We start from the raw sequence: 17,709 nt of genomic DNA, 5'->3' as shown, positions 1-17,709 counted from the left end.
GAATCTCAGGCAGAGAGTTCGAAGGGACTGGGACAGGGGGAGAGGACCAAGTTAAATATTCCTCTCTGTACAGCCCCTTGTGCTGTGGGTCTTGAGCTCCCATGTTTTGAGCTTATTGTAATAGCGGGTGACCAGTTCTAAATAGGGATTGGGATTCCAGTGCAGCAGGGGCAACATATTCAGTTAGTGATTCAAGTATAGTTTGAACTATACTAGTTATGTGTGTGACTCTGTGGATGATATTAATTAACAATTTAAACTATGTTAAATGCATCTTTCTGGAGATGATGTGAGCTAATATGTAAAATAACCCTTAACATATTGGTGAAGCTCTCTTTGACCATTTTGAAACATGTAGAAGTTTAAAATCAAGCCATCATGAAAGGCAGTTCCATTATCCAGGGTCCTAGAGATTCCTGTCTGTCTGTCTAATTGCATCTTATAAACCTAATGTTCCATTTGGAAAAGGGTAGCCAGTTCTCCAACTATTCTTTCCTTAGTCACTTTACCAAGAACAGATAAAAGATGATTTCCCTCTCAGGCTCAGAGGTAATGAAGGTGCTCTGTTTTTCTGAGCAAATGCACTCATGTTGCAGCCTATCATGAGACTGTACTAAATCTAGAGTAGGCTTCTGGGCTGTGCACTACACTTGATTGATCGAGAAAATCAATCAGGGGGCATGTGTGTTGGTAAGGGATGATATGTAGAATGAGAGCTGGAAAAAGATAATGTGTCTTCTTTCTGGGGTCTTCCATGGCCTTCCCAGATCTTATGTCTGCAAAAGGCCTTACACAAAGTCAAGTTTCTTGGATGTTCTGTGGGTTATTGTCCAGAGATAAAGAGACAGATCTAATTGAGTTGTGGAATTGAAAACAACCTAACCCCAGCTCTTCAGAATATCTCTATCATCTTGGAGAAGTCCATGAAATCCACAGCAACAAGAAAGTCTCTATCCTGTTTTGCCTTAACACCACACCTTACAAAGCTGCTGTTTGCAGAACATTTCAAATACATAACGATGGTAATTTGCATTTATACAGCCTTTCACGTAGTAAAAAATGTCTCGAGGCATTTCAGAGGCATAAACAGAAAATACTGTTGCACAGCTAAAAAGGGACATATTCAGAGGGATGGCTAAAATGATTCTCAAGGGAGATGTACTTTCAGGAGAACCTTAAAGGATGATAGGGAGGCATAAGGAATCTAGGGACCTAGATGACAGAAAACATGGCTTCCAATAGTGGGGTAAAAAGTGATTGGGTACACAAGATACTAAATTTGGGAAGGATTCATAACATTTGAGAAGATTACAGGCATAATGAGAGATGAAATCATAAATGAATTCAAATACAAACAAAACTAAAAACAGAAATTGCTGGAAACCTCAGCAGGTCCGGCAGCATCTGTGGAAAGAAATCAGAGTTAACAGAATAATTCTGAATTCTGGATCAGTGGTGCTGGAAGAGCACAGCAATTCAGGCAGCATCCGACGAGCAGCAAAATCTGAAGAAGGGTCATTGGACCCAAAATATTAACTCCGATTTCTCTCTGCAGATGCTGCCACAGCTGCTGAGTTTTTCCAGCAACTTGCCTTGCTTTTGTTTCTGATTTTCAGTTTCTGCAGTTCTTACAGTTTTTTTTTGTTTAAGGAATTCAGACACATGGGTAAGAACTTTATTCAGAAGCACTGATAGACTAGAGAGCAATGTAGGTTAGCAGGAACGGGTGCAAATGGATGAACAGGAATGGTGCAGGATAGGATATGGACAACAGAGTTTTGGATGAGTTAAAGTTTATGGAGACTAAAGATTGAGAGAATGACTAGGAAAGCATCAGGAGAATCAAGTCTGGTCATGAAAAGTGCACGCATAATGGTTTCATCAGCTGATGAACTGATGTAGGGGTACAGACGGTAATATTACAGAGATGGCAGTCTTTCTGGCAGAGAGCACATGAGGTTAGAAGCTCATCTCAGAGTAGAACAGCACTTCAAGCCTCTAGGCTCTCTGGTTTAATCTCAGATGCTAGGGCCAGGCATAGAGTCAATAGAACAGCATGGAGGTGAAGAGGATGGGCCAGTGAATCACACTCCAGAGGTAACTATTTGGGAAAAAGAAAAGAGAATGCAATACTGAAGATACTTTGGCTACTCATCATACTCAAAACATAATTCTGTGTGCGCAGTTTTTTGGGAAAGATAAGTTTGTGTAAATATTTTGTTTGTGGAATTTCAATATAAATTCAAAACTCCTGTGAATTATTCTGGATTCTGAGAATCTGTTAAATGAAACTTTATAGGCTACAGAATAAGATTTCTGTTTCAGAGGCTGTGCTGTAACTGTAATGGTGTTACAGTATGCAGATCGAGAACAATGGTGACTCTATATAAATTCAGATTTATTGGTGATGTTCATAAATAGGGTGAGAATTGCTACTGGAATCCACTCATAGTCTATACAAAATGGCCAAATTGTTAGACCCGAACAAAAGCTTAAAGTCAATATTAATGTCACCTGCCTGTTCAGCAAGATGGATATTATTTGCGTAATGGTAAATTTAAATCTGCAAATATATTTCTTCTTCTAAAATAGTTATCAATTAAATTCTGTAGGACAGGTTTGGAGATGTGAGGTTGAGGCAGAATCCTATCCCTCCTTCCCCAACAATAAACAATTACATTTACTTAGCAACTTTAACTTAGGAAAATGTCTCATGGTGTTCCACAAAAGCTTTAGCAAGATTTGACTTCAAGCTACGTAAGGCAATGTTAAGACAGGTGTCCAAGCTCAATTAAAGAAGTTTTTTTCAAAGGAAAGAGAGATAGGAAAGTTGACAGAAGGGATTCTGAGGGCCACTAAAACTGTGGAGCTATGAAAACTAGGATGAGCAAGAGACCGGAATTTGAGTCTCAAGCCTCAAGTAATTTAATTAGATACACTCTCCTTCAATCCCCTGCCAGTGACTCTTATTCCAAAGCATCAAGCCATTCCCCACTTCCAATCAGGAAAAAAAACGGCTGAAGAATACATTGAAGAAAAATAAGTTTAGGAAACAAAACACAATAGTGCTCAACATTTGTCCTCTATAAAAAAGACATGCAAGCACTGCAGGTCTTAAATAAAATGTTGAAAAGTTTGGTGCTAGAATAGCGCATCAGGTCAGACAGCATCCGAGAAACAGGAGAGTCAACTCCCCCTCCCACTCCACCGAGGACATGCAAGTCCTGGGCCTCCTCCACTGCCAAATCCAAGCCATCAAAGGATGGAGGAAGAACTCCTCATCTTCCACCTTGGGACTGTTCAACCACATGGCATCAATGTTGACTTCAGTAGTTTCCAAATCTCCCCTCCCCCACCTTATCCCAGATTCAATCCTCCAACTTGGCACTGTCCTCTTCACCTGTCCATCTTCCTTCCCACCTATCCGCTCCACCCTCCTGAATGACCTGTCACTATTACTCCCCACCTGCATCCACCTATCACCTACCCAGCTACTTGCTCCCCAGCCCCACCCCACCCTCATATTTATCTCTCAGCCCCCATTCCCCCCCACCAACATTCCAGATGAAGGGCTTATGTCCCATCGACTGTACTGCTCCTCAGATGCTGCCTGACCTGCTGTGCTTTTCCAGTGTCATACTTTTCGATTCTGACTCTCCAGCATCTACAGTCCTCACTTTCTCCTAGTTAAATAAAATGTTATGCAACCATTCTAATTGATACTTCTCAGTAGCTCTCTTTTAAAGAGTTTAAACGCCAAGGTATCTTGTGCTAATTAATATTTATACAAAGCTAATAACTGTAGATGTGTTTGTTTGCACACGCTGATATTATTTGTGTTGCCACATGTGAATATGTGTTTGTTGAATGTATATCAACATCTGTGTCTATGTAAGCTCCAATATGTGCACCTTCGTTGATTTTTAAACAAAATAAAATGTAACATGGTCATTAGAGCATGGGTTCATACCTCCAGTGTTTATTATATAACATCTTCCCTCCACCAATCCATTCTCCAGTCTCCTGCCACTGATTCTCCCACAACCCTGTCCTCAAGATACATTCTCCACCAGATCTCAATATCCAATGTTTTCATAACTAATACACAGAAGCTTTCAAGAAAGATGTTTTGTTTTAGTGCTTGCCTGAGTCTATGTACAGTATTATCCTGGTATTTTTCATCTTTTCCTGCAGGATTGGCAACCATAGATCTCATTGACAATTTCCTGAAGTGCAAAATGAGCAGTTGGTGTGTAAGACAATCTGCAAGTTTAAGAAATGAAAGCAATAAATTACAGAGCCCATCTTTGACAGCAATAACAAAATACAACAGATAAAAATTAATTTGAAGATTACATGCTTGTAACAAACAATAGCAATTTTGCTATTCTAAATAAAAACCTCTAAAATCTCTAAATTAATACTGGGCCTTCTCAGTTAATTTTACTCACCTATTTTCTTGTCTCCTGAAGGCATAATCTTTTGTTGGATGTTGATTGATTTTCCATGCCTCACCCAAGGACCTAACATGTAAACCCAGAGGGCAACTGCTGGTGAGTTATTCAGCTTTGGGAGGCACCACAGCCACACCCAAGCCTACCTTCACCTTTTGATTTGATTTATTGCATTTGATTTGATTTATTGTAGTCACATGTACCTAAGTACAGCGAAAAGGTTTGTTTGTGAGCAGTACAGGTAGATCATAAAAAACAAGGACATACAGATCATAGGGCGTTTTGACAGAGCAAGGCATAACCTCACAGGAGGTGCACAAAGCATGATCAACATTATTTGAAGTTAGAGAGGTCCATTCAGCAGTCTAATAACAGCAGGGAAGAAGCTGTTCTTAAACGTGTCAGTGCATGTGTTCAAGCTTCTGTATTTTCTGCCTGACAGAAGAGTTTGGAAGAGAGCATTACCGGGGTGAGGATGGGGGAGGAGGATGTCTTTGATGATGGTGGCAGCTTTTCCACAGCAACAAGAAGTGTAAATGGAGTCCACAGTTTGGAGAGTGGCTTCCGTGATTGTCTGGACTATGCACACAACCTTCTTTTAGCCATACAGGCACATTTCCAGTACTTCTGTACCCTCATTGGTCTGTATCATTTTACATCATTGGAGACACTAGAACCATAAATAGAACACCTATCACTATTCTGGCTGAAAGTGAGAGGGATCAGAAAACTCCAAGCTTTGTAACGTGCAATTCCATATTGAATATCCATTTATGCATTGAGCTGAACCTTTGCATTGTTGCCACAAAAATATAGTTAGAGCTCAAAGCTTAGGATACTTACTACTTTCATTAACATATATATATATATATACATGTTTTTCAGGTGTTTTGAAGAATATTCCTGAATAATTAAGGGCCAATTCATTTAGTGCCTGGAAAATATCACTATGTTGTGCAAAGGCATTATTCTTGTGAATGTTATTTCCTCAATAATAATTGAATCAAAAGTAGCATCCTTTCAAGTTCGGGAACATGAAGTATCTCAAGTCAACAGTCCTTCTTCACAACCAAGTATGATTGGAGTTGTCCATTTATCAACTACAAGACAGCAAGACCTCATACTAAACCTACCTCCTGTGTCTTCTGCATTGCCTGCAGAAACAGAAAGTAGTGTGGTTTCTCTTTCAGTTTCTCAGATGTCTGGATCGCAGCCTATAGCAAGAAGGCTTGGTACAAGACCGTTGTTGACATCTTGGGTGCCTACAATGCGACCTGTTGACAATAGAGCTAGTACAGTGTCATTGCAGGTACCAAACATCCACTTGGATTCCGATGGCAAGATTATGAATGGTGTGTTGTTCAACCGTGATGAAGTTGGTTCACCCCAGGATGCTGGGCAATTACATACCACCCCTTTCCCAAATAGAAACCAGATTGACAATCTGCATTCTAAAGAAAATCCTCAAGGACCCTCAAATATCCCAGAGTTAATTAGCAAAACTTTACACAGTGTATCTAGTGACTTTTCAGTCCAAAACCTACCCAGTACTAGATTGCAGCCAATAGGATCCACAACTAAAACATCCTTCTCCCCAGTATATGTCACAATGGTGAAAACCACCCAAAGTTCTCCACAAGAACCTTCTCATGCAGGATCAATGGTGCCAATCAATACATATCCTGGTCTTCAACAAAGACCAGTCACTATAAGATTCATCACCACTGAAAGTACTGAACTGCTAACCAAGACCAAGGCACCGAGTAAACCAGCCTTCGACCTTTTGAACACCGACCACTCTGTGCTTTTCTCAGTGTCAGAACTGCAGCCTGGAATCTTGAAGCCAACTTCAACAAGTATAACCCATCAATCAATTACATTGATAGTGGACCAATCAAACAATAGATCATCAACTTACCCTGTAAGATCAAAAACTATAAGTGAAGTTGAGCTGTTCAATAACACTACAACTCCTAAAACTGCACATGAAAGGAGTGCACCAACCAGCAGGTCAGATGGAGTGGGTACTCCCAACAAAGTCACGTGGGACTCTTTATCTGTAACAACATTTCATTCTACTCCAAACTACCAGATTCACCAAACAAACCACAGTGACGAGCCAGAAAAGACAACAGGTAAATAATGATTTTTAAATAAAAACCCAACTCTTTTGTAATGATCATGTCGAAATTTCAGAAAATCCCAATTACACAATAAATGTGCACTTGGTGTGAGAGCTCAGTTGTGGAGTATATTCAGTAGAGTGGGGAATCTAACACATTTGGGTATTGGAATCGAGTTGGAAAATGAGGTTGACTTTATGAAATGCTGGAACTGAATCAAGGGGCTACGTGGATTATTCCTGCTGCTATTTCCTGTGTTCAAATAACCACTGAAATTGGTGCCATGTTAACCAGCTACTTTTATTTCTTGTACCTTTCAAATATTCAGTCAAAGAATAACAAAAATAAATGAGCACAAGTTTGAATATAACTGATGCAGTATGCTCATAGTTCAATTAAGTGCCCAATATTTTTGCTTGAAGAGCTAATGTTGAATCCTCTTCCAGGATCCTTTCATGTTATTAGGGGGCCGATCGGGGCCATCCAGTGTTCAGTTCACAGTATTGTGTTCTCAGCTTCATAGGATCCCAGTGATTGTTTTGTGAAGCTATATAGCACAGTCTCAGAAATTATGAGTCAAGATTAGTGTGGTGCTGGAAAAGAACAGTAGATCAGGCAGCATCTGAGGAGCAGGAAAATCAATGTTTCAGGCAAAAGCCCTTCATCAGGAAGCCATACATCAACTCATACTTGGGGAAGATGGTTGCTAAAGCTACTGTAATTCTGGGTGTCAAGCAATGGATGGAGCAATTACACCATCTGCCCAATGACGTCAGTGTTTGGTAACTGCTCCTATAAATTTAAATCATCTACAACTATGGGTGAGGTGTCTGATGACTGGAGAGTAGCTACTGTACCTTTGTTTAAAAAAAGATTGTAAGGAGAAATCAGGGAACAAAACTTTATGTGGTGGATCTGACTTTGGTTGTGGGTAAATTGTTGGAGGTGATTAGAAAAGATAGGATTTGTGGACATTTAGAGAGGCGAAAATTGATTAGGGATGGTTTTGTGCAAGGAAAATAATTTCTCATAGACTTGATTGAGTTTTTTTAGAAACTTACCAAAATGATTGATAATGGCAGCGCATTACAGCACATAAACAAGTAGATGTTGTTTACTTGGACTTTGGTAAAGCTTTCAACAAGGCTCCGCACGGTAGACTAATTAGTGAAGTTAGGTCACATGAGCTTGCCAATTGGATACAAAATTGATTTAATGGCAGGAGGCAGAGAGTGGTGGTAGAGGGTTGCTTTTCAGACTGGAGACCTGTCATCAGCGGTGTTCCACAGGGATCAGTTCTGGATCATTTTTTTGTTTGTCATTAATATAAATGATTTGGATGAGAATGTAGAAGGCATGGTTAGTAAGTTTGTGGATGACACAAAAATTGGTGACATAGTGGATAGTGAAGAAGGTTTTCTAAGACTACAAAGGGATCTTGATCAAATGGGTCAATGGGCTGAAAAATGGCAGATGGAGTTTAATCTGGATAAATGTGAGGTATTGCATTTTGCTACAACAAACAAGGGTAGGGCTTATACAACTAATGGTAAGGCCTTGGTAATATTGTAGAACAGAGGGAACTAGGGATGCAGGTACATAATTCTTTGAAACTTGTGTCACATATAGACAGGGTTGTTAAAAAGGTATTTGGCATGCTTGCCTTTATTGCTTGATCCTTTGAATATAGGAGTTGGGAAGTCATGTTGAGGTTGTACAGGACATTGGTGAGGCCTCTTTTGGAATACTGTGTCCAGTTCTAATCACCAGATATAAGAAGGATATTATTAAGCTGGAGAGGGTTCAGAAAACATTTACTAGAATGTTGCCTGGTATGGAAGGTTTGAGTTATAAAGAAAGGCTGGGACCTTTTTCACTGGAGCATTACAGTTTGAGAGGCGACCTGATAGAACTTTATAAAATAATGAGAGTTAGATAGAGTTAATAGTAGTTGTCTTTTCCCTAGGATAGGGGATTTCAAGACTGGGGGGCACATTTTTAAGGTGAGAGGAGAGAGATTTAAAAAAGACATGAGGGGCAGATTATTTACACAGAGTGGTTCGTATGTGGAATGAACCTTTTGAGGAAGTGGTCGATGTTAGTACAATTACAATGTTTAAAAGACATTTGGATAAGGACATAAATAGGGAAAGGTTTGGAGAGATGTGGGTCAGGAGCAAGCAGGTGGAACTATTTTACTTTGGGATTATATTCAGCATGCACTGGCTGGTCCGAAGGGTCTATTTCCATGCTGTACAACTCTATGAAAATACTTTCAGCACATCCTGTGTGTTAAAGATACTGTATAAATATAAGCTGCTACCTTTTGTTGCAACTATTGCATCAGTGTAACTCAAAGTAGGCAGAAGCAAAGAAAATTGTAAATGGCCTTTACAGTTCATATACTTTTTAATACTCACAGGCTAGGCTTGGAAACAAAGAATGGCCACTAAGCTTAGGATTAGAGACGTTAGTTTCTGTGGAATAGACCTTCTTGGGAGAAGAGCAAAGGAGAAAAGACAAGAAGAGAAAATCTAAAAAATAAAAACGTTAGTGCTGTAATTCAGTCGGTCGCAGCATTCACTCAGAACATCACTTCGCTGAAAGGTGATTGGCTGGGACAGATAAATAGGTGTAGAAAATGTGAGGAAAATCTTAAAAGGAAAGATCACAGACTCACTGCAGCATCGATCAGTATTCTGTGCATATGTGGACCTGATTTATATCATTTGTTCCTTGGAGGGTTGTAGAAGAAACGGATTAGACCTATATCTACAGACTGCTTGCTCTCATTCTCATTCTGCTTCAGTCTCTTGCTCTCGCCTAATCACTGTGCCTCTAGCTGCGTCTTGGGCTCTTGTTCACACCCTTACTTCCTCAGCCTCACTCCGATACATCCTGAATGTGCCTATCTTTATCGTGCTCTCCCTATGCATCCCCCCCCCCATCATGTGCTCTGTGTTTCCTTCTCCTATAATCTCTTGCTGTTTTCCCTTTGATCATTTTCTCTCTTTGTCTTGTCATCATATTCTCACTCTGTCTCCCTCTCTTCCACTATCTCTCTACCATCCCTAGCTCATTCATTGTGATGTGAATGAAAGAGTATGAAAGCAGTGTTAATTTACAGACTCCAGCCCTGTGTGAGCTCATGAGCTGAATCCCAGTTTAAATCAGGAAGGCCCTCTGTAAGTTTGGTCTATAATGAGCATGATCTTGCAAAATAAAAATGATCTGGCTGGGAGGAAATTACTGAAGGTGCGCTTGTGAATTGATGGATCCATGATGGCAGGACCAAGGATTGTACAGATTTACTACTAATGATCTAACCCTGTGATCATCCATTATATTGTATCCCGGGGCTCCCTCCCAAAGGTTGTTATTCTATATAATGAACCCCTCAATTGTGTTCATCTGTAATTCACTTGCTTAGTCTGCTATTTTATATTATGAGGTTCCCTGCCGTGTTTCCAGTGCATGAGATTAAATAATACAAAATTGGCTGTCCAGGGAAAATGTAAATCCCTTGATCTGTCATCATTCTAAATATTAAAATGATTAGAACTTTATTGCAGGTATGTCAGCTATGTTTGAAAAGAAAAAAAAGAGACTTGCATTTATGTAGGGTTTATTAAAACCATCAGATGTCTCACGACCAAGTCGGTCATTTATCTGAAATATAACCACTGTTGTAATGTAGTAAACACGAGAGCCAGTTTGTTCACAGCAAGCTCCCACAATTAAGCAGCAATGTCATAGTGAGCAGACAGTTTTTTTTGTAAGGTTAATTGAGAAATGACTATTGGTCAGGATAAAGGTGATACTTTCTCTGCTCTTCAAATTAATGGCAAGGGTTCTTAAGAGGCAGTCAGCCTTGGTTTGACATCTCACCTGAAAGGTACCTCTGATAGTGCAACAGTCCCTTAGTACAGCTCAGGGGGAGGGCTGTTTAGCCTTGACTTTTGTGTTTAAGTCCTGTAGTGGGTGTTGAACACAGAAATTGTGATGATTCAAAGGTAAGCGTGCTACCAAACGAGCCACACATGACTGCAAGGTTAAGATGAAATAAAACTGAAAAATTCCAGTGATATCTTTACATCAACAGACTCCAAATGAATTATAATTTCTAACCTCCATTCCTTATCATCAGTTCCAGATAGACCTTGTGAAGGCTAATCTTTTAGCACAGCCCAACACTGATTATTCCTATTGAATTCAGACACCACTGTAGGAATGGTAGTTTGGATTGCAAACTTATATTATTTCAAAGTAAATTTTAACAAAAAACCTTTTTGTGTTAGCTGGAATCATTTCCAACACAGATAAGCAAAAGCCAGCTGACATCAAAATTGCATTTTGAATTAATTTGCATTTGGGTTCATTGAATCAAACAGTCACCTGAACTGATAAAGTGCCAGCATGAACCCTTAAAAACGTTGATAAGAATGATTTTGTACCAGGAACAAATTTATATTTATAAAGACACTTTTGATGACCTGAGAAGATCCTAAACAGCTTTAAAGCCGATGACATAAGCTTGAGAGGTCAAATGGCTTATTCCTGCTCCTAAATTGTATTAGTATTCATATGTATGCAGATTCTTTTGAGATGTGTTCACTGTTGTGAATGTAGGGAGCATGGTAGTCAATTTGTGGGAACTAAGCAAGGTCCCACAAAAAGCAATGCAAAGATAATCACATAGCAAACACAGAAAATGCTGCAGAAACACAGTAGGTCTGGCAGTGCCTGCAGAGAGAGAAACAGAGTTAATATTTCGAGTCTAGAATGAATTCTTCAGAACTGACTATGAATGATCAGATAATCTATTTGAGCAACATTAATTGTGACGTATATATTGGCGAGGATCGAGGAGAACTCATGTACTGATTTCTTTACATCTATCCAAGAGGGCAAACTTGTCTGTATTTAGCATTTCATCCAAATGATGGCACCTTATATACATTGCAGCACTCCCTCAATGCTGCACTTGAGAGTATCAGCTTGGATATTTTACTTAAAAAAAATAGTGTGATACCGTCCTATGAGGTAAGAAAGTGTTACCAGTTGAAGCATAGCTGGCAATACAGTTATGCAGTGGGTAACCCTTACTCTGTTGAATAAATGGCTGTGTGTACTTAAACAATGAGTAGCCAGTAACCGACCATTAAACAGCAACTCCATACATACAGTTACAGTGACCCTTGCCTAATTGATAAAGCTGAAAGGTTGCAGAGTTAAACAACTAGAAACATTTGCACTGTTAAATAAACAGCATCAGAAACATAATAATGGAAAGCACTAGTGAACAATAAAGGAGCTATCGATCAGTTAATCAGAGATTAGTAAGGATATGTAATGTTTGAATAAATGAATTGAATTTCTTGAAGAAACTACTGATTATCCTGACTCCACCATAGTGACTCATTGGTTAGCACTGGAGCCTCACAACGCTAGGGATCCAGGTTTGATTTCAGGTGACTGTTTGTGTGGGTTTCCTCCAGATTCTCCGGTTTCCACCCACAGTCCAAATAAATGCAGGTTAGGTTGACACGTGCCCGCTTATCATTGCTTCTCTTGTTTTTCTTCAGGTAGAAGTAGCAGGGTAGGGAGAGTTGCTTCAGTGCATGTGGGAAATTATACCACAGCTTATAGTGTGCTAGTGATAAAGGGATGGATATGGAGCCCTGTAGCAGGAATATAATTCAGGCTGTCCTCTGGGCAGAATGGAAGCTTCTTAATTTTAGTTGAGGATTAGTGCCATTGTTGACTCAATCTTAGATTTTACGCCAAGCAGAAGCCCCAGAGAAATGACTACTGCTTCTTTAAAAGGAGATATTGGGAAAGGTGACATTTGCAGTTACAATGGATTGAATGGACTTCTATATGGAGTTCAATGTAAGCAAGTGTGAGCATTTTGGACTGAGAAAGGATAGATCAGGGAAATTCCTAGATGGTATGAATACAGTGGATGTCCAAAGAGACTTGGAGATTCAGGTACACAGATTTTTAAAATGGCACAAACAGGTGTAAAATGTAATCAAGAAAGCTAATAGAATGCTGCCCTTTGTATCTAGAGGACGGGAGTACAAGGTTGCAGAAGTTATGCTGCAATTATACAAAACCCTGGCTAAATCTTATTTGGAGTCATATGAGCATATCTGGGCACCACACCCTAGGAAGGATAAATTGGCGTTGGAGGGAGTACAACATAGGTTTACAAGGATATTATCTGGACTTCAGGGTTAAGTTACAAGGGCAGAGATGACACCATAATTGGAGGTGTAGTAGACAGTGAAGAAGATTACCTCAGATTACAACGGGATCTTGGTCAGATGGGCCAATGGGCTGAAGAGTGGCAGAGAGAGCTTAATTTAGATAAATGTGAGGTGCTGCATTTTGGGAAAGCAAATCTTAGCAGGATGTATACACTTAATGATAAGGTTCTAGGGAGTGCAGGTTCATAGCTCCTTGAAACTGGAGTCACAGGTAGATAGGATAGTAAAGAAGGCGTTTGGTATTCCATCCTTTATTGGTCAGAATATTGAGTACAGGAGTTGGGAGGTCATGATGTGGCTGTACAGGACATTGGTTAGCCCACTGTTAGAATATTACATGTCATTCTGATCTCCTTCCTATCGGAAAGATGTTGTGAAACTTGAAAGGGTTCAGAAAAGATTTACAAGGATGTTGCCAGGGTTGGAGGATTTGAGCAATAGGGAGAAGTTGAATATATTAGGGCTGTTTTCCCTGGAGCATCGGGGGCTGAGGGGTGACCTTATAGAGGTTTACAAAATCATGAGGGGCATGGATAGGATAAATAGACAAAGTATTTTCTCTGTGGTGGGGGAGTCCAGAACTAGAGGGCATAGGTTTAGGGTGAGAGGGGAAAGATATAAAAGAGACCTAAGGGGCAACTTTTTCATGCAGAGGGTGGTACGTGCATGGAATGAGCTTCCTGAGGAAGTGGTGGAGGCTGGTATAATTGCAACATTTAAGAGGCATTTGGATGGGTATATGAATAGAAAGGGTTTGGAGGGATATGGTTTGGGTGCTAGCAGGTGAGACTTGATTGGGTTGGGATATCTGGTTGGCATGGACGAGTTGGACTGAAGGGTCTGTTTCCATGCTGTACATCTCTATGACTCTATGACAGATTACACAAATCAAGCCATTATTCTCTGGATTTTACAAGGTTAAGGATTAGTCTGATTGGAGTTTTCAACAGTAACAGAAAAAGCCAGGATAGAGAGGAATAAACTATTTCCACAGATTGGGGATTCTAGATCAAGGGGGCATAGTCTGAGAATGATAGCTAGACCATTCAGGAGAGATGTTAGGAAGAAGCAATTCTATAAACAAAGGGTGATAGATATTTGGACCTCTCTTCTACAAATGGCAACGGATGCTAAACGAGTTGTTAATTTTAAATCCGAGGGTGATTTTTTTAAATGCAAAGATATTAAGAGATGATGGGCCAAAGGCAGGTATATATGGGGTTAGACCTCAGATTAGGCATGATCTCATTGAATGGTAGAACAGGATCAAGGGACTTTTTGACCTACTCCTCCTGTGCTCTTATGTGCAATATTAATCCATGATTCTAGGAATTATTTGTGAACGATTTAGTCAGGTGGAATGGAGCCACTCCTTTGCTCCTGATGCTGATCATTCCATATAAATGTCTTTCTTTTCAATGATGCTATACCCATGGGACTTATACCCATATAAGATGCTGTTGCCACAGTAGAGCTGAACACTAACAAGGAGAGGTTAGAGGATTAGGACTCAGTCAGCAGCCTAGTAAATCCCATTCCAGACAATCAATAGTCAACAGAGTTAACAGCTTAGTCTGAAGATACAGGCTGGTTTTAGGACAAGGGCTTTCTAAGGACATGGGCCAATCTGAAGACATGGACAAACTGACAGCACAAATCACTCACAGAACGCAAGTCAGTGCAAGGTTTCACAGAGTCATCTATTCCCTGTCACCATCAGCTCCTTTTCCTCCTGACTATAAAAGTTGAAAAGTGTGGTGCTGGAAAAGCGCAGCAGGCCAGGCAGCATCCGAGGAACAGGAGAATCAACGTTTCGGGCATAAGCCCTTCTTCAGGAATGAGGCTGGTGTGCCAAGCGGGCTGAGATAAAAGGTGGGGGGGGTGGGTGAGTTTGGGGGAGGTGTGCTGGGAATACGATAGGTGGAAGGAGGTTAAGGTGCGGGTGATAGGCTGGGGAGGGGGTGGGGGCGGAGAGGTCGGGAAGACGATTGCAGGTCAAGAGGGCGGTGCTGAATCCGGGGGTTGGGACTGAGATAAGGTGGGGGGAGGGGAAATGAGGAAGCTGGAGAAATCTACATTCATCTCATGTGGTTGGAGGGTTCCTAGGTGGAAGATGAGGCACTCTTCCTCCAGGCATCGTGTGGCCAGGGTCTGGCGATAGAGGAGGCCAAGGACCTGCTTGTCCTTGGCGGATTGGGAGGGGGGGTTAAAGTGTTCAGCCACGGGGCAGTTGGGTTGTTTGGTGTGGGTGTCCCAGAGGTGTTCCCTGAAACATTCCGCAAGTAGGCAGTCTGTCTCCCCAATGTAGAGGAGACCACATTGGGTGCAGTGGATACAGTAAATGATGTGTGTGGAGGTGCAGATGAATTTGCAAGGATATGGAAGGATCCATTGGGGCCTTGGTGGAAGGTGAGGGGGGAGGTGTGGGCGCAAGTTTTGCACTTCTTGCGGTTGCAGAGGAAGGTGCCAGGAGTGGAGGTTGGGTTGGTGGGGGTGTGGACCTGACGAGGGAGTCACGGAGGGAGTGGTCTCTTCGGAACGCTGATAGGGGAGGGGAGGGAAATACATCCCTGGGGGTGGGGTCTGTTTGGAGGTGGCGGAAATGACGGAGGATGATACGATGTATCCGGAGGTTGGTGGGGTAGAAGGTGAGGACTAGTGGGGTTCTGTCCTGGTAGCGATTGGAGGGGCGGGGTTCAAGGGCAGAGGTGCGGGAAGTGGAGGAGATGCGGTGGAGAGCATCGTCAACCACGTCTGAGGGGAAATTGGGGTTTTTGAAGAAGGTGGCCGTCTGGGTTGTTCGAAAGTGGAATTGGTCCTCTTGGAAGCAGATGCGGCAGAGGCGAAGGAATTGGGAATATGGGATGGCGTTTTTACAGGGGACAGGGTGGGAGGACGTGTAATCTAGGTAGCTGTGTGAGTTGGTCGGTTTGTAGTAAATGTCTGTGTTGAGTCGGTAGCCCGAGATAGAAATGGAGAGGTCTGGGAAGGGGAGGGAGGAGTCTGAGATGGTCCAGTTAAATTTGAGGTCGGGGAGATGATGGTTTGGTGGTGGGAGGTGGGGTCATGGTCAAGAGGGCAGTAGGGAGGATGTGTCCGCGAGTTGACGTCTAGCTTCAGTGGTGTAAAGATCAGTGCACCAAACTACCACTGCGCCTCCCTTGTCTGCCTCCAACACACCCCATTCACCTGGACAACCCGTGCTGGCCTCTTACCCGCCCTTGATCTCTTCATATCCAACTGCCGCCGTGACATTGACTGCCTCAATCTGTCCACCCCCTCACCCACTCCAACCTCTCACCCTCACAACGCACAGCCCTCCACTCCCTCCGCTCCAACCCCAACCTTACCATCAAACCAACAGACAAGGGAGGCGCAGTGAAAGTTTGGCGCATCGATCTTTACATCACTGAAGCTAGACGCCAACTCATGGACACCTCCTCCTACTGCCCCCTTGACCATGACCCCACCTCCCACCACCAAACCATCATCTCCCAGACCATCCATAGCCTCATCCCCTCAGGGGATCTCCCATCCACCGCCTCCAACCTCATAGTCCCACAACCCCGCACCGCCTGTTTCTACCTCCTGCCCAAAATCCACAAACCCGACTGCCCCAGCTGACCCATTGTCTCAGCCTATTCCTGCCCCACCGAACTCATCTCTGCATACCTCGACACTGTCCTGTCCCCCTTAGTCCAAGAACTCACCACCTATGTTCGGGACACCACCCACGCCCTCCACCTCCTCCATGACTTTTGCTTCCCCGGCCCCCAACGTCTTATCTTCATGATGGACATCCAGTCCCTATACACTTCCATCCGCCATCACGAAGGCCTCCAAGCCCTCCGCTTTTTCCTCTCCCACTGACCCAACCAGTACCCTTCCACTGACACCCTCCTTCGACTAACTGAACTGGTCCTCACTCTTAACAACTTCTCCTTCTAATCCTCCCACTTCCTCCAAACCAAAGGAGTAGCCATGGGCACCCGCATGGGCCCCAACTATGCCTGCCTCTTTGCCGGATATATGGAACAGTCCATTTTCCGCAGCTATACTGGCACCACTCCCCACCTTTTCCTCCGCTACATCGATGATTGTATTGGCGCTACCTCATGCTCCCACGAGGGGGTTGAACAGTTCATCCACTTTACTAACACCTTCTACCCCGACCTCAAATTTACCTGGACCGTCTCAGACTCCTCCCTCCCCTTCCTAGACCTCTCTATTTCTATCTCGGGCGACCGACTTAACACAGACATTTACTACAAACTGACTGACTCCCACAGTTATCGAGATTACACCTCCTCCCACCCTGCCCCCTGTAAAAACGCCATCCCATATTCCCAATTCCTTCGCCTCTGCCGCATCTGCTCCCAGGAGGACCAATTCCACTACCAAACAGCCCAATTGCCTCCTTCTTCAAAGACCCCAATTTCCCCTCCGATGTGGTCGACGATGCTCTCCACCGCATCTCCTCCACTTCCTGCACCTCTGCCCTAGAACCCCGCCCCTCCAATCGCCATCAGGACAGAACCCCACTGGTCCTCACCTTCCACCTCACCAACCTCTGGATACATCGTATCATCCTCCGTCATTTCCACGACCTCCAAACAGACCCCACCACCAGGGATATATTTCCTTCCCCACCCCTATCAGTGTTCCGGAGAGACAACTCCCTCCGTGATTCCCTCGTCAGGTCTACACCCCCCACCAACCCAACCTCCACTCCTGGCAGCTTCCCCTGCAACCGCAAGAAGTGTAAAACTTGTGCCCACACCTCCCCCCTCACCTCCTTCCAAGGCCCCAATGGATCCTTCCATATCCATCGCAAATTCACCTGCACCTCCACACACATCA

The 17,709-nt window shown here is 42.7% G+C and overlaps 1 protein-coding gene across 2 annotated transcripts in view; it reads left to right on the top strand.

The window, feature by feature from the left end:
* Positions 1–17,709, top strand: part of prrt4b (proline rich transmembrane protein 4b) — a 41,369-nt gene that overhangs the window by 1,274 nt on the left and 22,386 nt on the right. For both annotated transcript variants that reach the window (XM_043713961.2, XM_043713958.2), the window contains exons 2-3: positions 4,473–4,553; positions 5,340–6,589. In XM_043713961.2, coding sequence (XP_043569896.2) covers positions 5,404–6,589 — 1,186 coding nt within the window. In that variant the 5' untranslated portion in view covers positions 4,473–4,553; positions 5,340–5,403. The remainder of the gene's footprint in view (positions 1–4,472; positions 4,554–5,339; positions 6,590–17,709) is intronic.

This window comes from Chiloscyllium plagiosum, unplaced genomic scaffold (genome assembly GCF_037043375.1).
Source record: "Chiloscyllium plagiosum isolate Xiang-an unplaced genomic scaffold, Cpla_swu_hap1 HiC_scaffold_23, whole genome shotgun sequence".
Classification (NCBI taxonomy): domain Eukaryota; kingdom Metazoa; phylum Chordata; class Chondrichthyes; order Orectolobiformes; family Hemiscylliidae; genus Chiloscyllium; species Chiloscyllium plagiosum.
This window is presented reverse-complemented; position numbering and strand designations above follow the sequence as displayed.